The sequence below is a fragment of the Typopeltis vanoorti genome, chromosome 2 (genome assembly GCF_054136105.1).
Source record: "Typopeltis vanoorti isolate ZY-2024b chromosome 2, IOZ_Tvanoo_1.0, whole genome shotgun sequence".
NCBI lineage: Eukaryota > Metazoa > Arthropoda > Arachnida > Uropygi > Thelyphonidae > Typopeltis > Typopeltis vanoorti.
The window spans coordinates 11,589,896-11,613,229 of record NC_143550.1 but is presented as its reverse complement, the minus strand read 5'-3'; the positions used below and the strand labels follow the sequence as shown (position 1 = coordinate 11,613,229).

At 35.1% G+C, this 23,334-nt stretch overlaps 1 protein-coding gene across 3 annotated transcripts in view; it reads right to left on the bottom strand.

The window, feature by feature from the left end:
* LOC150108816 (uncharacterized) overlaps positions 1–23,334 on the bottom strand; it is a 285,940-nt gene that overhangs the window by 230,386 nt on the left and 32,220 nt on the right. For all 3 annotated transcript variants that reach the window (XM_090403463.1, XM_090403478.1, XM_090403471.1), the window contains one exon: positions 19,425–20,056. In XM_090403463.1, coding sequence (XP_090259589.1) covers positions 19,425–19,902 — 478 coding nt within the window. In that variant the 5' untranslated portion in view covers positions 19,903–20,056. The remainder of the gene's footprint in view (positions 1–19,424; positions 20,057–23,334) is intronic.

The following is a 23,334-nucleotide window of genomic DNA, read 5'->3' as shown; positions in this document are numbered from 1 at the left end:
TACTAACTTCGAACTGATATCATTATCAGTTTTCCATAGCTCTAGGCTATTGAAGTCTTTCTATATCTATAGGTGTATAGGTGTTGTATGACAGTAGAATCCCTGATTGCCCAGTCTATCTTTTCATCATTAGCAAACAATAATGCATCTCCTGTTAGACCCTTCCTAACGTCATTAATATATATATATATATATATATATATATATATATATATTACAATAATGGTCCAAGGACTATGGCCCTGGGGTACACCACTGGTAACCTTAAATCTGGGGGGAATGGGAGAGATTCATCCTAACCATACACCGCTTTATATTAACTCTTTTTTAATCCATGTACCACTTATCCAAGTAATAGTTTATATTCCGATACCATATTCTCCACTTTATGCAACGGCCTTTTTCCTATCAAATGCTTATCCAAATTTTCGCACATTATTGAATGACAAACAATTCCGTTTAGATTTTTGGATACCAGTGCAGAATCAAAATGTTGGTTAAAATCACGCGGGATGCATGGGCAGTCAGCATGATAGCTGAATACCGTTGGAGTGTGAACTCCCTACAGATATATTAGTAAGAACATATTATGTAAGAGTTTGTAAATTTCAAAAGTTGGTCGTGCTACTGCTTAGTGTCTAGAAATTCGTCAACGCATCTATTATAATATTTATAATAATATATCCACAATCTAATTTCATTTTTTTGCGTATTTAAGCAATTTTCGTTACAATTTTTTACATTATTACATTACATTACATTATCATTTGCATATCATTACATTACATCTCATTCATTTAAATTTTCTTCCGAAATGAAAAAATTGTAAAACAATGATATCATAGGTATAACCCAAGAGCATGAGCTCATCCAGATGTACGAAGTGTAGAAATTACACAGCATAAATAGTACACAAATTATATATATATATGTAGAAATTATTTTACCTTGGGTATAATAAATGTTAAAGATACCAAGCTATTTTAAACTTGGATTTACTCCATTTCCCAGTTTATTATACCCAAGGTAAAATAATTTCTACATTTTTATCTCATCGAGAGATTTTTATTTAATAAGGTTAAAACACCTTATGGTAACTTGTTCTGGTAAAATACTTATAAGCTCTGTATTACTAAAATCTTGGTATTTCTAGCCTGGCTCCCACTGATGAGACCTCAATAAAGTTCGAAACGGGTCTGGGTAGTGGCCCTTGCCTTTAATACATAGCATCATACATCTCCCATCTCCTCAAGGAAATGGGCTGTACATTAAGGGTAAATATTAAGAAGAGTGATCAGAGCTTATTCTACTGTTACCATGATTGCCTTGACTTGCACTACTTTGAGGGTCAGCTAGACTTCCAAAACGTGAAGGCGCAAACTTGACTTGTCTGTTTGCTTACTTGGGAAATGGAGTAAAACCAGGTTTAAAATAGCTTGGTATCTTTAACATATATATATTTATATATATATATATATATATATATATATATGTTAAAGATACCAAGCTATTTTAAACCTGGTTTTACTCCATTTCCCAAGTATATATATATATATATATATATATATATATATATATATATATATATATATACTACTCATGTGTTCACGTGGAATAAGAACAATGCAGTTCAGTGATTACTTGAATATTTTGTATTGTCTAATTTCTCTTGGTTTAAATTGGTTATTTATTTTTTATACAATTATTCTAAACAAGTTTTCAATATTGTTATAAACATTTAGGTACTGTCTAATCAGATTTCTGTATTATATGTTCATGTTGTTTCCGTTTAACCAAAAAGATATAGTGTTTGCGTATTTCTTTTTTGGGTTTTGTGATAAAATATTTTAAGCTCGCTTTTCTGCAGAAGTACGTACGTACGTACGTATGTATGTATCCTTCTCGTATGTATCTTTTCTAATGCTTACGTACTGGTTATCAGTCTTTAGGAAAAGTAGCATCCTGAAAATATATAGTTGTCTAAGTGGAAGGATATTTGACCACCTTACCGACCATTATGGATCAAATACGCATCATCATACGCTTCGTATCTATCATATATTTCAATTTAATATCAATGGCATTACAATTTTAATATGCACTTCACATTCATGATAACCTTGACGTCTATAGACGTCTTGGCCGGTAGGCTGGTTTTAATACGATATATTTAGCGTTCACTGTAGTGTCTCTATATTTAATGTATACTGTACTGTATAACAGTTTGTATCCAGGTGAAATACAATGTTCTTAAAATTGTCAGAGTTAAGAATCTCTTTAAGAAGAAGACTCGAAATAGCATAAATCTTACTTTGTTGCATACTTCTATAATATATGGATTTCAGCTGAAGTTGCTATCTATTTTTAATCCTAGGTAGGTTATAGTATTCATGATAGAAAACATAAATCTATCGCCATACAGTTACAATTTTGGTTACCTTTACAATTCCAGTTATGTAGGAATACATGTATGGAAACATATGTTTAACTATTAGGTGTATTTTTGAGTTTAAAAATTATAAATTTTGTTTTTCCAGCATTGAGAGTGAGTTCGTTCGAATGAAATGAAATATTCTAGGATACTGGACGCTGACATGTTTTGTGTCTGTAGATGCTGATTGCAGATGAAACCATCTACAATAGAGATGGATTTCAATGGCTGTGCTTCGTGCTTGTATCATGTGATTGCTGTTTTAACACTGCTTTCTTGGACTTTGTGTTCTTACAAGCACATGATCCAGGCATGGTGCACAGCCATTGGAATCCCTCGTCGGGATATTTACATGTTGCTCAATGCCATACATGGCTAATAAATCCATGAAGAAATCGAAAGAATAACGGCTGCCACTTAGCAGATCACCAATTATAATAACATTATCATAATTGATGTCATATGGTACGGCGTCCAGTTCTTGTGTAAAGTCGCAAGACGTAAAAGAATGAGATCTATAAATAGCCATTATGTAGTAATTGTAGTTCTCTAAATAAATGTTAACATTCTCGGCTGTATCCGTTTGTGTACTGCTAATATGTTTAATAGTTAAATGCCTTCGAGAAAAGCGCTTTAATCCCCCAAATCTGTTATAATCCGTTAGGGGATAGTATTTTTTAAAACCATTCTAAATAGTAGAGGCTAGCTTCATGCTCCTTTATCCATATTTCTCTTAGTATTGAAATATATATGTTATAAGCTAGGTCATTTAATATTAGTTCTAGATGTTCCATTTTGCTTCTTATACTTCTAATGTTTAAATGCAATATTTTTAGTATAGGCTCATTATTGAAATATCAAAATCTTTCTAATTCTGTTGTGTCATTGCACGTTAAACAACTTTGAAAAGCATTTATGCTAATATCCATGTTCTTATTATCCATCCTAAAGTAATCAGGGATTCTTTCGTTATTTTAAATGTTTTTGGAAGTTATCTTTACACTTTATCCTCCACATATGCAAAGTGTCATGTTTTCTCATGAAAAATTTACCATCCTTGATCCAGAGATACTTATAGATATTTATCCTGTTTAGATTTTTTTTCTGCATACAGGAGATGCTTCATGTTCGCAGCCAAATGTCCATTTAAGTATATTTTGTCGTCTTTAAAATTACTACTTATATCTCTAGTAACATTTCGTATGTTATGTTCGTGTGTCCTTCTAGCCTTCTATCTCTCATCTCCTTAGACCTGAATTTTACAATCATATGTTTTGGCTCTTGTGTGTGTGTGTGTGTGCGCGCATTATAGAATCTGTGTGCTGCTTCGATGTCCTTCTCAATAAAATTCACTTGAATGTTTTAAACAATCTTTTTATTATTTCATATGCACGCTTTCCAGGGGCTCTTGAGGGACACTTACTAATTCCAAATTTCTCTTTATGGTTTGTTGACTGAGATTATCAACAGTTTGATTATTTAATTTAAGATCTCGCCGTAACTGTAAATTGGAATTTTCCAGTTCTGCTTTAGTTTTAAGTTCTTTGATTTCTTCTGTTAGCCCAACTAAGTTTCTATCGTGTATAGAAACTCGTCTATTTTGGCATATGTATATTCAGCGGAACTATTCAGTTCACTTACCTCCTTCTTTAAGTCACAGATTACACTTGTTAAATTAGCAATGGACATTGCTGCACTGGTATCAGGGCTGAGTGACTATTTGAGTGCGAGTGCTGGTCAGTAGTCAAATTAGCGTGGAATACATTTCCAGTTGTGTCTTTTGATAATTTTTTGTACTGACTTTCACTCCGTCCTGCGCAGTAAAAATGATATTTGCTGTTACAGTTAGAGTTTACGCACTTCATAATAGTCTTGTAATCAACCGCTATTTCTTCCCATACTTTGCAGCATTTTATTGCCATTTCCGTAGATTAGCAGTAAGTTAATCTGTTGGCAGTCGTCGAGTTTCGGTATATTTTTTACACTGTTAGGACACTATAATATGCACAGAATTATCAGTTATATCACCTGGTAGGGTAGGCACATATTACAACTAAAATTTACTTATTTGCCACCTTAATTAACTACCTTAAAAGATGTTTAAATCGGCAGATTATTTCATAGCTGCTTACCGATACTGCACCATCTACCGTTTTTGCATCACTTATAAGTCAGAGATGATGTCAGACATATGACGCATTCGCCAAACGTGGCGCGTCGGATGATTAGAAGTTGTGCATTGGATCCCAACGATAATAAAAAAATAAGCCTATTATGCAAAAAAGTATTAACCAACAGCCGATTTGCAGAAAAAAAACCTAAAAATTAGTAATTATTTTTAGCGATTTTATTGTTTCCTTCGTGTCTTTTGAACATTCACTTGTTTGATCCCGTGGAGCCAATAGTTAAAAACAGCAGTGCAGCGCAGGTTTTTGTCAGTCAGTTTACAATTCATACTCATGCTCTACGAAGTTGTGCTTTGTTCGTCTTTTGTGAACATTTGCAATTTTGTACTTTTTCGAAACTTTAGCGTTATGTTTACAATCAGTTACTCATAAGTGCAAAAGAAAATGAGTAAAAGAAAAACAGAAGTTGATAGTAAGCGTGAATTCAATGAACAGTGGGAAAATAAGTTCCTATTTATAGCGAATCCGTCACGTAAACCTTTGCGCATTGTTTGTGAAAACGCTTTCTGACATAACAAAAGACATGATATATACTGTCAGACTGAAATGGAAGGAAAACTGAAGCTAGTGCTTAAGTCTGCCGGAAAAAGAATCGTGTTTTTGTATGAAATCAATATATCATGTCTATATCACATAATTTTACTGGAAGGGTGGGAGTTAAGGGTACAAGAGTTGTATATCGCATTTGAACTCGTACGTGAAAAACATTGACGCATGAAACGTAGAAATTTGGCCGAACCTGCTCTAAGTAATATAATAAAAAGTTCTTGTACTCATTCCGCACAATCTTGTGCAACTTGTGCCCCTAGTACTTGTCGCTTAACCTAGTTTTGCCATTTGAAAAATCTCGCCTATCATCAGCAAATACCTCTCAACAGCTTCAGCGTTGCAACCATATCACAACTACATGAGAAAATGACACATTAATATCAGCGATTTTTCTGGAAATTGAATTGAGATTATCAGCACTAAAATTCAACTATGAAACACTGTCATTTTAGGACAATATAATAGATTTTACTTCGACTATGCTGTATGCACGAGTGACCAATAACAGGGAAACATTTATTATACGTTTTCTTGGCTTGCGACTTTTTTTCATTGTTCTTTTAAAAAGCGCCATAATTCTACATTTGTTATTCCCTCCTCTCCCTTCCCAAAGCATGACAGATGATACAGATCCATTCAGGTGCCAACATTCAGGAGCAATCAGCGGTCATTCAAGCTGAACAAAATTGGCAATTTTATTTTCCTAGAGTGATTACTGTAAGTAACTTGCGTGGTTACGATTAATTTAGCGCAAGCATTGAAATGCTTTTAAGCAACAACCTAACAGCTAACTTCTTATAAATGAGAAGAGATGGACGAAAATATAAACTAGAAGAGATCAACGAAAATTCAATCACCCCATCCTGTAGTGACAATATAAATATACGAGCCTCTCCAAACAGCAATACAGCAGTCGTCATAACTTGTAAACTGGCAGACCATTATATCACTGCACTGCAATTGCATACTGAACCAGAAACTCACTGAGACTACAAAACAGTATAATATAGCATCATGAACGAAAGTATAGTAAACGACGAAATCAGAAAATCAGATTGGATGCAGATAGCACCTTTGGACTCTGCTGATGCTGTATATACTGGCAATAAACTTATATTTAATAAAATATATAACAAAGCATTAAAAAAAAATAAAAATACGCTCCCAAACCAGACGGAATCCATGCATAACAGATAACATGTTAATAGACATAGAAAGAAAAGATGCCGTATGGAAACAATTTAAGAGGACACCTAACAATATCGTTTTACAAGCTAAATACAAATGAAAACGGTATCTATTAACAACACAGATTAGAACTGCAAAACGAAATTATTATAGAAACAAATTAACAACAGCTCGATATAAAGGAAACCTGGCACCTGATCAATGAAATGCTTGACAATACACATAAACCACTGTCTCAGAAACAATAAAACACAGCTTTGATTGCTACCCTTAATCCCTCAAACAGTTGGCAAACAACTTTAATCAGTACTTCGTGAACTCTGTCCAAAAACTGGAAGCATTCTTTCCATACACAAAGAAATTCTCCATTAGGACCACAGCAACCCAATCAATGCGTTTCCCCACAGTAACAAAAGAGGAACTGTCCCTTGCAATTCGTCAAATTAATCCTAACAAAGTACAAGTAATAGACAGAATCAGACGAAAAGACATTAAAAGACGCTCAACTTACGGATGTCCTGTTACACTAAAACTGTTAAATAAAATTCTCGAAACGGAGCACATACTTGAAATCCTAAAGACTGCATTAATCACTCCCACACAAACATGGAAAATTAAACATTATAAGTAATAACAGCCCCATCACTATATTGTCTGTAATCTACCACATCATGGAGCATATTGTTTATTGCAAACTCTCCACATACATCGAAATATTATAAATCATCCCAAAAACATAATATTGCTTTCAAAAAAATAAAAGAGCAGCAACATTCCTGGAAGATTTCACAGACCTAATAAATACTGCATTAGATAAAAACAGAATAGTATTAGTCGTTTTTAGTTAATAGTATCAATTCACCTAAACAAAATCGTTTGACAAACTAAAACACAAAGCCTTGTTGAACAAACTAACACAGTCGGGAGTGGTCAACTCCAGTTGTTAAAAGCATACGTGAAAAAGAGAAAGAACATCACACGCCTAGGATCAGCGCACAGGAAAGAGGTATCGGTAACCTGTGGACTGCCACATGGAGCTGTTTTATCTCCCATTCTGTTTAACATATAAACACCATACATTAGTCATAATCGCCTAAAAATTAATACCTTCGATTGCGCAGACGAAAGGCCATAGTATCCATTCACAACAACGCAAATATAGCTTACACAAATATGCAACACGACATCAATCTGATTGCTAACTGAAAAGGACACACACACACACACACACACATATATATATATATATACACACACACACACACACATATATATATATATATACACACACACACACATATATATATACACACACACACACACACATATATATATATATACACACACACACACACACATATATATATACACACACACATATATATATACACACACACACACACACATATATATATACACACACACACACACACACATATATATATATATATACACACACACACACACACATATATATATATACACACACACATATATATATACACACACACACACACACATATATATATACACACACACACATATATATATACACACACACACACACACATATATATATACACACACACACATATATATATACACACACACACACACACACATATATATATACACACACACACATATATATATATATATATATCGTGAAAATACAAAGCTAATGATATTCAAAAACTCCCACACCAACCCATAGAAACTAAATATCTCATTATCTGCCATCCAACCTTCCTTGGCTGAAGCTGTCCCTCCCCCACTCAGTCAAATTCATCTGCAGTGTCTATCGCTCTCCTAATACCACTAATCATTCTAAACTCTTTCATTTCATCTCCTTAAAAGTTGATTTTCTTCGGTTCCACTCTTCTAACAGCGAAATAATCCTCCCGGGTGATTTTAATGGCCATAACATGAATTGGCTATCCTCTTCCAGTTGTACAGATCCTGCAGGCAGAGATGCTGAAATATTTGCCATCACTAATGACCTTACACAAATTGTTCAAAAGCCGACTAGAATACCAGATAATCCAAACCACTCCGCAAATACCTTAGATCTCTTCCTTACTAATGACCCCTCCAAATATGTAGTGAATGTACTGAGCCCCCTGGATAATTCTGCCCACAACCTGGTTCTCATCTCCTCCCCCATGCAACAACGCTTTCACAGTCACTCCCACAGAAGAGGAAATCAACAGGAGATCTACTCTCATACATCAACCATCACCGGACAAATACCATGGAAAAATTCGGCGAATCCCAAATAGTTGCACTGGATATCTCTAAAGCCTTTGACCGGATCTAGCACAAAGGCTTTCTAAGCAAACTCCCATCATTTGGACTGTCTCAGGACTTCTGCAGATGGATTGCCAGCTTCCTGTCTGAACGAACACTATGTAGACGGCTCCCTAACCTCTCACCATCCAACTAATGCTAGGGTCCCACAAGGTTCAGTTCTCTCACCGACCTTCTTTCTTCTATATATCAATGACCTAATTCAGTTGACCTCTAACCCAATACACAGTTTTACAAACAACAACACATTACACTCCTCCATTTCATTTGCCAAACCCTACTCTACACAACACACTTCAACCCACAGAATATTAACCACTACAGCTCTTAATTCTGACCTCCATGATGTATCTCGCAAGCAGGCAAACCGGCCCCGTGAACACACAGGGATACTTAGAGGCATAGGGGGTGACCATCCTATCCTTGTAATTCGGTTACGAAATACAAGCATGCTTGGAAGGTTGTGAGCCTTAAAGGCCTGTTAAAGCCATTGGGATAGATTGTTTTTTATAACACTCAAATTCCCAGACAAGATGAGATTTCTTTTCTTGGAATTACCCTGACATCAAGCCTCTCCTGGCATAAACACATCCCAACCATTGCATCCTCAGCTTCCAAAAAACTAGGTTTTCTCTTTCATTCAAAACACTACTTAACCTCTAAACAGCTTTTAACATTATACAAATCAAAAATCCGTCCAGCCATCGAATACTGCTCTCACGTTTGGAGTGGGGCTCCTAAAAGCTCCCTCAAAAATGCTTGACTCAATACAGAGGAGAGTAATTAGACTGATAAATGACCCATCTCTCACTAACTCGCTCCCCTCACTTTCACATAGACGCTTTGTATATGCTATAAATATTTCCATGGGAAATGTTCATCTGAAACAGCATCAATAAATCTCCCACTCTGTACTAAGCCCATGGAACACGTACAGCTTCTTCCCAACATCCTTTCGCAGTACACCTTAAGGTCCATTGAACAAGTTTCTTTTCCCCTCCTTCATCTCTGCTATTACGGTACTGTGGAACAGTCTTCCCCTGATGTATTTCCCAAGGAATGCAATATACAGGCTATTAAATCAAATGTAAACAAGTTTCTCCTTTCCCAAAACACTACCCATATGCGGTACTAATGTACTATAGGTTGACCAGCCAATATCTCGTATATGGGTCCAATATATGTATATATAAAAAAAAAACTTCCTATAAACAAAGCGCTGATCCTAAAAACACAACCATCACACAAGTTAAAACAACACGTTATCCCGGACTTTACTTTGATGCTGATCAAAGGTGGAAGCATAAACATTATCTACACAGCACACTCAGGATAATAGCATGCCAACTATATCGATTAAAAGATATTGATCCGACACATGCAGAAATAATAATTCATAACGTTATGTGAAAACATTTTAATTTACAGCATACGCATTCTGCGCAGACTACTGTACAAACTTAACAGATTTCAATATGAAAATAAAATGCTGAAACATATTCTGGGAACAAAACGAAAAGCCCACACTTATACGGGCAGCAAGGAGAGAACACAAAATATTGACAGGGAAACATTTATGCTACTACATTGTCATGCTAAAACATTACTTCAGTGCATCAGAGTTACTAGAACAACATATCAGATAACAATACCAGTCAGTAAACCACTTAACATATAAGGATAATATACAAAAACCCACCAGAAGCTTCTACATACCTGACATGATCAATAAACTGCAATTCAACCATAGAAACCTAGGAACCTGCAGAGAGCTGAAACAGGCGCTATATAAATATTATAACGAGACTGGAAAGTAGAGTAAAATCACAGACGCACACAAACCTAAAACGAATTCCTCTCAGACATTGAACAGTACAATCAAAATTCGATGTTTCGGGAAAATCAGCACCAATTTAACAAGAAAATTGATTTCTGCAGGAATGATAATCTTAAAGAGAAAATATAAACATAAATACTAGAGACAAAGAAAATACACTTGAATTTTGGAAAAACCTATGGGACAACCCTAAGAAGCATAATAGCAAGGCAAAGTGGATTGAAAAAATTACGAACGAATCTCAAGAACGAAAAATGGACCAATTGAAATTAACAATGGAAATGGTTCAAAAGCAAGCAAAAAGATAAAAAATGGGTCAACACACGGGAAGGATGAATTGCATGGCTACTGGTTGAAATATCTAACAGGCTTACATGAAAGACTTGCTAACTAATTTTATGATGTTTTAGAAGGACAAAGCAAAGAAGAGTGGCTCACAGCAGGGAAATCATTTTTAATCATAAAGGATAAAGGAAAAGGTCCAAACCCAGAAAACTTCCGACCATAACCTGCCTGCCAACAACCTTTAAGCTACTCACAGGCATACTAGCTGATAAAATATGCAGCTATCTTAAAGCAAATTATCTTTTCCCAATTGAACAAAAAGGTAACAGCAAAAATTCAAGAGGCACAGAAGACCAATTGCTGATTGATTAAATGATTCTGAAAAATTGGAAACGTAGAAAAATCAACCTTCATATGGCTTGGATAGATTATAAAAAAGCATTTGATTCGGTGCCTCATAGTTGGATTTTAAAATGCACAGAACTATTCGGTATTAGCGAAAACGTACCAAAATATCTGTAATCCAGAATGAAAAACTGGAAAACAACGTTGGTTCTGAATAAGGAAGAAATTGGAGAGGTAAACATAAAAAAGGGGCATCTTTCAAGGAGACTCATTAACTTCTCTATTGTTTATATTGTCATTGATCCCCTTAACTAGAATTTTAAATAACACTGCTCATGGTTATCAAACTGCGCAAAAGAGTGCAAAGATATCTCACATTTTATACATGGACGATCTGAAGTTGTATTCAAAATCAGAGAATGAACTCGGATCGTTGCTTAATACTATGCACATATTCAGTCAAGATTATATCGATGTATTTTGGCTTAGACAAATGCGCAATTGCTGGAATAACAAGAGGAACATTTGAAGATCTGAACAAAATCAAGCTACTCAATAGTGAAATAATCAAGGCAATAAAACTCGAAGATAGCTACAAATATTTGGGAAATTTAGAAGCATCGGAAATTTTGCACAATAAGATCAAAGAAAGAACTAGAGCAGAATATATGAGACGACGAAGAAAACTTGTTAAGGCAATGCTTAATGCTGGAATTTGATAAAAGCAATTAATACCTGGGCCATACCTGTTCTGAGATATTCAGCAGGCATTGTTGAATGGACCCAGCTAGAGATGGAAGATTTAGACCGAAAAACTCGAAAATTAATGACAATGCAGCATGCCCTCAATCCTCGCAGTGGCATTGATAGGCTCTATCTATCAGGCAAAAAAGGAGGTAGAGGATTATTACAAGTAAAGCAAGTTATTGAAGTAGAAAAAGCGAAATTTGAATGATTATCTGCAGCAAACAACCGAAAACTTTCTAATTGAGGTAAGGAAACAGGGTTTATTTAAACGCATGGAGACAATATTGGAATATAAAACCAACTAAGTAGAAGTGAGAACTGAAAGATGGAAAAATAAAGCGTTGCAAGGAAAATACCTTCACAGCATAGACGACAGCGCTGACAGCAACTTGACCTGGCAATGGTTGAGAAATGGAGCACTAAAGAAAGAAACAGAATCGGTAATTCTTGCAGCACAAATACAAAAAATTCAAGAAGACAGTCAATGCAGATTGTGCAAAGAAAAGGAAAAAATGGTAGACCATATTATAAGTGGGTGCAGCAAAATCGCACAAATTGAGTACCGTAAAAGGCATGATAACGAAGCTAAGATAATTCACTGGCATTTATGTAAAAATGATGGGTTTAATGTATCTAAAGACTATTGGAAGCACAAAGTTCACCAGAACGTGGTTGAGAATGAAAAAGCTAAAATACTCTGGGATTTCAAAATCCAGACTGACAAAAGCTTGGAATGTAGTACATCCGATATAACAGGGGCTGATAAAAGTGAAAACAAGGGGGTTAAGTTTATCGAAATATCAGTACCAGGAGATAGCCGGATTGATGACAAAGAAAATGAAAAAAATACAAATTTTCATGATTTGCAAGTCGAAGTTGAACGAATCTGGCAAACGAAAACGAACGTTTTTCCCATAATAATAGGTGCTTTGGACGCCAGCCATCCCTAAAACATTCAAAAATCATCTAGAAGCACTCGAGTTAGATGGATTAAAAATTCGGCACCTTTGAAGGCCGCTTTGTTCGGCACAGCATTCATTTTCAGAAAGTATTTCCACAACTCATAGGTGGGTAGGGCTCGAATTAGTGGAGCCCTAGGGCCCCAAGGGCCTTCCTCAGCCTTTTAAGTCTGAGGAAGCAAATCAAGCTTTGATGAATGTTATATATATTAAATAAATAAATATATAAATATATATATATATTCATATATATATATGAATATATATATATATGAAAATATATATATATTCATGATTTGCAAGTCGAAGTTGAACGAATCTGGCAAACGAAAACGAAAGTTTTTCCCATAATAATAGGTGCTTTGGACGCCAGCCATCCCTAAAACATTCAAAAATCATCTAGAAGCACTCGAGTTAGATGGATTAAAAATTCGGCACCTTTGAAGGCCGCTTTGTTCGGCACAGCATTCATTTTCAGAAAGTATTTCCACAACTCATAGGTGGGTAGGGCTCGAATTAGTGGAGCCCTACCCAAGGGCCTTCCTCAGCCTTTTAAGTCTGAGGAAGCAAATCAAGCTTTGATGAATGTTATATATATTAAATAAATAAATAAATAAATATATATATATATATATATATATATATAAATATATATATATATATATATATATATATATATATATATATATATATATATATATATATATATAAACCGTTAATCTATACCTGGCTCGCCATGGCTACTGAAACAAATCCATGAAATCACTACTAACAAACATCTTCCTCAGATAAGCTCTGTAGAAGCTTAGAGGAAGAAAACAGAAATGCCACCCAACAATAGAGGAGTAAAATATCTGTATTAAATATAGAAATTATAAAACACCTATCGAATGAAAAACATAAAAGACAAAATGCAGAAAATTTATGTTTATTAATATAAAATCATTCTATTAATATTATTACTATTGAACTGTGTGTTACAGTTACTGCATTATATATTGAATTGTATGCAGATTTGTGTCAATCCATATGTAAAATACGACGGAGAAATCTATGATGGATAAATATAGGATTTATATATATTTATCTGCCATATGTGAAATATGACGGATAAATATATATATAAATATATGTTTTAAATTTAAATGTTTTTAAATATTTCTTTTTTCCAATGATAAACTTATCATTGGCAAAAAGAAATCATTATATAGTATCATGCATGCAACCTATGCACATGTATGTAGTTGTGCACATATAAGAGCCTTGTAAATAGTACGTATGTAAGAACAATAAAAAATTATCATTATACGTCTCTGAAATAAACTACTCATCCCAGGATATCCTCCATCAATCACACATACACACATTTCATCATAACGTAATAACTTCAATGCATTCACTGTCTTCACACTTTCAGAAAACACATTTCAACCACCCACAACTCTCCACTCAAAAACCCTACTCTCCTCCCATTATTTCCTCACGCCATTTTTACAGCTTCCAGTAATAGCTTCTTGTTACAGCGAACAGTGAACTCAGAACTGACAGTTCTCTTGCAGCAAGACAATGCACCTTGTCATAAATCTGCTGCTGTAACTGCGTGGATTTTGGACATGAACGTCAACACACTTGACTAGGCTCCATAGAGCCCTGATCTTTACCCTATTGAACATCTGTCGAATGAACTGGAGTGTCGGGTGTGTTCAAGAAACATCTGTCCCACAACACTCCAGGATCTCGTTACATGCCTACAGGAAGAAGGCTGTAAATTACTCATTGATCGCTATCGTATACTTGTGATAATTATGTCTCGTAGAATTGTTGCATCACCTCGTCGAAAAGCGGCCCTTCGTCTTATTAAAATTGGCTTTATGGATGTATGATCCTCAGGCTGTGATCTCACTGACCTCTTTCCATGCAGTGTATAAGGAATGACATGCTAAGCTTCAACAGCATCACGTGTTAATCCACTTAAAACTACAGTTCTTTTTGGTAAATACACTTCATTTAACATGATCCTTATGATTCGTTTTTCGACAAATTGCCTTCCGGTAATTCGTGTTTTTGATGAATTGCCATCGAGGAATTGTCTTTTCGAGGAAATGTCTTTCGATTAATTGTTTTTTCGATAAATTGCCTTTCAGTACATTATCGTTCGTTAAATTTTCTTCCGATAACTTATTTTCAGTGACTGTTCTGGGTATCATATGTATACCCAAATGTAGACACATTTCAGTATACACACATATATATATACCAAATGTAGATATGTAGACACATTACTGGTTGTTTTGACCTAGTGAAAAAAAAACCCATTGTTTAGCTGGCATAGCACCTCCGGATATTAGATGCGAGATGCCGGCTAGAAATGAGAGGCTGAAGGCATCCGTGTTCACAGACCATCTCCTATTTAAATATCAACCTGTTTATCGAAGGTTAACCTTCGAAATCCAGGAAAAGCTTTCTTCATACCACCGAAAGCCTTACTGAACCACTTCAAAAATCAAGAATAGGTTCATGGAAGACAAGAAACAATCACCTTATATATTGTTTGTACCATCTCAAGGTCTTCCACCAGGCCACAGAGCAAACTGGACTACCTGGAAAACTTTAAATAGGTTGCGATGCGGCCTTGGAAGATCGAAGGATAATGTAAAAAGTGGGGACTCCCACGGAGGAGCAACTATGTCTCACCGCTTGAAGTGTAGGTTATGTCCCTTTAGTTCTATAATGGACGATTTGATCAATGCGAAACCTAATACTTGTGAGCTGGCCAAATTCTGGGCAGCAAACATTTGGTGGACCTTCTTATGAACTTTTACATTGTGTATTTAAGATTTGAATTGTGCAGCTTTTCTTTTCTTTTTAATTCCAATATATAATCAATTATTTTTTTGTAAATTTCTGTGTATTTGAACTATGTTGCTTCTGACACGAATAAATAAATAAAAGTAAAAAATAATAGTATATATATGTTAAAAAATACCAAGCTATTTTAAACCTCGTTTTGCTCCATTTCCCAAGTAAGCAAACAGACAAACAAGTCAAGTTTGCGCCTGCAAGTGTTGCAAGTCTAGCTGATCTTTCACGTAGTGCAATACCAAGGCAACTCATGGTAAAAGTTTCCCAACTCATTGTGAAATGGAGTAAAACCAGGTATAAAAAATAGCTTGGTATTTTTTTAACATTTACTATACCAAAGGTAAAATACTTTCTATATATATATATATATATAATTTCTCAAGTAGGCGCTATAATTCCGAATTGTTTTGAGACAAAATTAGCTATAACTATATCATGCCTGTGTCATCATCATGTTTTTCTACTGTTACCAAGTGTATACATTGCTGCCTCCACTTTTTTCTTGTTTCTTAGTTTGGCTTTGCTTTGGGGGTACTTGTTTACGCATTAAATTTTGTGCAAACATTAGCAAGATTGCCAGGATGAATGTTCTGTGAGAAGGGAATTTTTTGTGGTTTCAAAATTTCCGAGAAGAGTTAAAAATCGATCAGCCCTTCTGCAATACCGAAGACAGCGATTAATTTAAAAAAATACATTCGAGAATTTAGAGGAAACATTTCACCTTCCAATGAGAGTGAAGGAAGAAAATCTTAAAATTTTATAAGGTTTGGATTAAATGAATTTTAATCCACAGTATATAAACTACTCATTATGGAATGCGGCGGCTAACAGGAATATTCATTCCAGGAGTTCTCGCAGAAGTTCAGAAAACAAATTCGTGACGGGATTTCTGGAACGTTTTCAATACAAGAAATGATCCAGACTTCACCGTCATCCTAAGTTGAAGCTCTTGATTCGATTAAGGAAAATGTGATGCGATACCTGTTTGAAATGCCATTTCAAAACAAGCTTTGCCATTAACTTCAGGAGATGGAGAGGTTCTTAGAAGAAGTATATTCAAATAGATCATATTTTCATAGAGCAGTGTTTCTCAATCTGTGGTCCACAGGCAGACTTAAATTAATTAAATAAATATATTTTTTTTAATTATCTAAACAAAACAAATTAAAATTGAATGAGTAAGTAAAAATTGTTGAAATCAAAATGAGAGACCTAAAAAAAATAACATCAGAATGTTCAATGGCGGAAGCAATAAAACTATATTGCTGTTCACTTCACCCCTTTTTTATTATTCATCATTCTGCCACTAAATTTGTAGTGGAAGAATGACGAATAATAAAAGACGGGTGAAGTGAACAACAATATAGTCCTATTGCTTCTGCCTTCCCTTGCCGTTTTGTCAGATTTGAAGCGGACATGTGTTATCCACATTTCAACCAATTGCTTGTTGTTTATTGATTTTTATTAATGAAGGTGTCCCTCCTTCTACCAAGGCTCAGTATATCTTCAGAAGTGCTAAGTGATACTTGGACGAAGTGTGTCATGTATAAATACTGAGTTAACCCCAGTATTTATATATTTTTCGGAAATGTATTTTAAAAATGGAAAAAGCTTAAAACTAGAACTTTGAAAAGAAGATCAAATGAAACAGGTGATGCTAACCCTAATTGTAATACATGTGTTGTAATGGCGAGTAAATCTGATACTATTAAAGTAGAGGGAGCAGGCAGTTCAAAGAAAAAATACAGCAGGAAATATAACAGTTCATATTTGAAATTCGGGTTTACTTGGTGTGGAGATGAAAGTGAGCAGAAACCTCAGTGTGTTTTGTGTTATGAAGTGCTGTCGAACGAGTGCATGAAACCTGCGAAACTCCGACGACATTTAGAAACTAAACATTGTGATGTGAAAAGTAAGCCAATTGAATTTTTTCAGTGACGATTAGTTACATTCAATCATGGGAAAGATATAGTTTCGGCCATGGGTTCCATTAATAGCAAGGCACTGGAAGCATCCTATCTCTTAAGTTTGCACATAGCAAAAACAGGGAACCTCATTCTATCGGGGAACCTTCGCTACTTCCAGCTATAAAAGATGTGGTAAAAAACTATGTTTGGCAAAAAGTTGCTAAAAGATGTTGATTTGATTTTCATCATCTTTTATCAACTTTCAAATGACACTGTAGGTCGAAGAATTAATGATATCGCAGGTGACGTAGAATCTCAGTTAATAGAGAACGCTGTAAAGATGGTTAATTTTATTAAAGCTCTACCGTTAAATAACTGGTTATTTTCACTACTCTGCGATGAAATGGGCAGTGAATATATATACAACTTTTGCTGGCTTTCCAGGGGCCAAGTACTAACAAGGCTATTTCAATTAAGGCACGAAGCATTATTATTTGGAAATGAATTCGTAATTCTGATTTTGCATCACTCCTTGTTGACAAGCATAGTTATCAACACTATCCTATCTTTCAGACATTTTTTATCGAACTTAAATGAACTAAATCACTCCCTTCAGAAAAATTCTTTAACTGTTCTTAATGCCTACGGCAAAATAAAGGCATTCCAGAAAAAACAGGTTTTATGGATTAGTTATGTAAAAGACAGACAATTTGCATCTATTCCAACACTGGAATCCTTTTTAGTAGAAAATTATATTTTTGTTGATCCTGAGTTTCTGGAAAGGGTTTGTGACCATCTCAAAAATCTTAAACGGAATTTTGAAACATATTTTCCGAATAACTTTTATAAGAAATTTCTTTGGGTTCCCGAGCCATATCAGGCTTGCAGTCATGAGAATGACCTTCTTTTATCGAAAAAAGAATAGTTAATTGAGGTTTCAAGTGACAGTGGACATAAAATGCAATTCCCTGTCTTGGTTTGGCTCGATTTTGGTTCTCTCCTTCAGTGAGAAGCGAATTTTCCGAATTACCTGAAGAAGCATTGAAAATCGTCTTGCAGTTTTCTACAACCTCTCTTTGTGAGAAAGGATTTTCATCGCTCCTTGAAATAAAAACAAAATACAGAAATTGCCTTAGTGTGTGCCGATCTTCGACTGAAGTTGAGCAATATTTAGCCAGATATCCAGCAACTCTGAAAGGGCAGAGAAGCTCAATCATTTCATTAAAAGTAAGTAGCAACATAATTATATCATATTATGTATTTGTTTAATAAAAATTAAAATATGTTCAATGATGATACACTTTTAATCGTTTACTTCCAATTTAATTAATTATGTTTCCATATGTATTCAAAACATTCTTTTAGATTTATTATGTTATAAATAGCACAGTTTTTCAGAAATGTTGGTAATTAATGCTTTAATTACCAACATTTTATTGTTTTTTTTAAAAAAATTGCAAAAAGTCAAAACGTCGTATAGGGAATTAAATTGAAACACTATTTTATTTTTGAAGTAAAACTTTAATTCCAACATTCTAAAATGTCAGTTTTCTTGCTTTTCTGTTCGCAAAATCGTCGATGACATTGTCGAAGTCTAATTTATCACTCAGTTGCTGTTTTATAGACAGTATGACAAGATTTCTTAAACGCCAAAAAAGTGCCGCCCGGGGAAAATGTGGTTCGTAGAATTGTTTTCGGCATTTGACTTGTCCTTGGGCTTAGAAAGGTTGAGAAACGCTGTCATAGCGTATTTTCATGACACGTTAAAATTTTAACCTAAAAATTAACAGCAAAAATAAATGAATTAAAAAAACAACATACTTCTTATGGCTTCGTCTATTCTATCATCAGATATCAACGAATGAACTCTAGTAAACCGATGTGGAACTGACTTCAAACAGTGAAATGGAACTGCCGAAGATGCGGGAATGATATCACCGTTGTTGGGACAGGTAATCTCACCTGGAAAATCATAGCACCACTGTCTTATATTTTCATTAGAGGATGAAAAATTATGAGGAGAATAGCTGAATGTTTCCGAAGTTCCAGATGGAGAAACGCTAACTGGCGAGAACGCATGCGATGTACCTATCCCCAAATTAAACATAGGAAGGCTGGAATATCCTGAAGACAGAATAATTGGCTTCGGTTTGGGAAGAGAATTCACTGAACCTAATTGAGGATACTGTAGTGAAGATGGCATCCACAAAGGTGACAGTGGAGGAGGAATCCGCATCTCCCTTTGAGGATATAAATTTCTGGTATTTAGTATATCATCAATCATAAATGAGGTTGTCATTTTACTTGCAGACTTCACTACACGGAGATCAACAGAGCACTTTAGCACACGTATTAAACATATACATGAATATCTGAATGTGTCATGGAAATAATGTTTGCACAGTCCATTCTATCAGTGTTTCATTTCGATGAGTTTTAATAAGTGCCCCTTCCTAGAGAAGAGATGAAGGAAATAACAGTAAGTGAACTATTGAGCTTTTACAAAATACACATATATTACAATTATTATTATTACACAAAGTGTATTATCCTCCACACATATACAGAATATTTAGAAATATACAATAGAAGTATTACTATTACATTTTTGTTCATTACAAATATTCAGTACAGAATGTTAAGTAAATATCATATTTAAATACTCATATATAATCATACTAACACATATTTTTCATTTTTTTCACATTGATATTTACAAGAATGCATTTAATGTGTTAAGGAGAGATTACCATTATCATTATTATCTTCACGTGACAACTCCAGGGAGTCCAAGGACACATGTGGGAGGGCAAACTACTCCAGATACGTTTTTTTTTTATTAATGATATTAGTTGTGGAATAATTTTATATAAATATAAATACTTTTTTCTGCATTTTACCATTTACATTTATGTTTCATTCTGCAGTTCATTTCAATTCACAAATTAATTTTTTTTTTTTTTTTTTTTTTATGATATCAGTAGGGAATGCTGAATGGATTCATTTCACATTTCTATTTGTTTAATCAATATTATTTTTCCAATTCCAATTTTCAGTTTATTTTGTTTTACAATCTACATCATCTATTTCTTTTCTGTTAACGTGCAGTAGGAATGGTGAATGCATTCATTTCTATTCTCACAATGGTATTTTTAAATCGATAACAATATTTCTTTGTAATAATATAACATTTTATTACATTTTATTACATAATTACATTTAATTATACATTTTATTAGCTACCAAATAACATACATACATATACGATACAATTTACGAAATAATGCTACAATTTTTCACATGTTCAGATTCCAATTAATATCATAGTTTGCACTGTATGATGTTCATTTAGTAGAACAATTCATATAATATTATTAAAACTTATATAGTAGTAGCTTGCAATGATAGTTCACATTTCAAATGGAAGATGACATGCTATATTTTTCATATATATATATATATATATATATATATATATATACACACGCACACACACGAGGGTGGTCTGAAATGTTCTCGGCATAACAATGCAAAAACGAATTTTTATATATATATTCCAGGGGGTAAGTTCCCCCCCCCCTGGCGCCTACGGCTCCCAACCTCCCGTGTTCAGGACTGGTAGGCCGGTTCTTCTTGAATTCTGATGACTCGAATTTTGAAGACTCGAAAGGGGGGGATTCGCTCCCCCTGTCACCTAGGCCTCCCCCACGAGTTTCAGACAGGTAGGCCGGTTCTCCTTGAATTCTGATGAATCGAATTTTGAAGACTCGACACTCAGGGGCTACTCTGAGTGTCAAAACATTTCAAAAAACATGACATAGAAACCTGACATAAAAACGTGGCATAAAAAGGCTTATCATTTTATATATATACTAGGGGGGATCTGCTCCCCCTCCTGACGCCAACTGCACCCAAGCCCCGAGCTCTGGACTGGTAGGCCAGTTCTCCTTTAATTCTCATGACTCGAATTTCGAAGACTCGAAAGGGTTTCCGCACCCTTTGGCGCCTACGGCTCCCCCCACCCCCCGAGTTCCGGACTGGTAGGCCGGTTCTCCTTGAATTCTGTTGACTTGAATTTTGAAGATTCGAAAGGAGCCTGTGGCACTCAACTCGGGGCGCAACTCCGCAACTCGGAGTTGCTGACTGGTAGGCCAGTTCTTCTTGAATTCAGATGAATCGAATTTTGAAGCTCGACACTCAGGTTAGCCCCTGAGTTTCAAAACGTTTCAAATAACTTGACAAAAAATGTGACACCAAAACGTTCCAAGAAAAGTCTTATAATTTAATATTGTACTAGAGGGGCCCGCCCCCTGACGCATTCGGCGCTCAACCCCCCCCCCCCTGAGTTCCGAACGGGTAGGCTGGTTCTCCTTGAATTCTCATGACTCGAATTTTGAAGACTCGAAAAGCGACCCCCCCTGGCGCATACGGCTTCCCCCCAGTTCCGGACTAGTAGGCCTTTTCTCTTTGAATTCTGATGACTCGAATTTTGAAGAGTCGACACTCAGTGTATCCCTGAGTTTCAAAACGTTTCAAATAACTTGACAAAAAAACGTGACACAAAAACGTTACAAAAAAAGGCTTATCATTTTATATTATATAGTAGATAGGTAGATATTTTTTCAACATAATCTCCCTTAAGCCTAAAACGTTTATTGCAGCGATGCTCCAGCGCCATTATCCCGTTCTTGTAGTGGTTCTCAGTAAGATCTGCAAAATACCCCACTACAGCTGCAAACACCTCTTAATTCGAAGAAAAACGTTCACCAGCGTGGAAGAGTTTTAGTTTTGGGAAGGAGATAAAAGTCAGGGAACCAAATCTGGGGAATATGGTGGATATTCCAACAATTCATTGTGCAGATCCCTTAATTTTCCCATTGACAAAACACCATTGTGGGCAGGTGCATTGTCCTGATGAAAGATGATTTTTTTCTTCTGTACATCGGGTCTTTTCTCACGATTTTGTTTGTCTACTCTGGTTAAAAGATTGGAATAATATCTTCTGGTTATTGTTATACCCTTTTCAAGATAATTATAAACAAAATGCCTTTAGAATCCCAAAACATCGATGCCATGACCTTTCTTGCTGATGAAACCGACTTTGTCTTTTTTGACGCTGAACAACCGATTTCTGTCCACTGCTTTGACGGCTGTTTGGATTCTGGTGTGCAAAGGTGAATAAATCGAAATTTTATTATCGAAGTTTTACTCTTATTAAAACGCTCCAAGAACTGTTAAGAAATTTTTATGAGAGTAGGTTTTTGATCTGCTGCGAGCAACCCATCTTGCGCAAAGCTTTTTCATTTGCAATTCTTCATGCAGAATATATCCTACACGTTCTTTTGAAATGCCTATAGCGTCTGCAATTTTAGGCACATTAATTTGCAGGTCATTCCATACCATATCGTGCAATTGATCAATGATTTCTGGTGTTGTTACACTTTTCGGACGTGGATCATCTTCAAGGCTGGTACAGCCATATTTAAATTGGGCAGCCCATTTTTTAATAGTTGAAAACGAAGGAGAAGAGTGCACATAAACTATTATGAAATTCAAATGAATTTCTTATGGTTTAACACCATAAATTAAAGTTAAACACTCTTTTACAGAGAATTTTATAACCGCACCATGCTCAATTTTATAGATAACACCTTATCAGGCAACACGTTTGTCTGATAAGGTGTTATCTAGAAAGGAGGGTTGTCTGAAACTTTTTCCGCCTCGACCATAG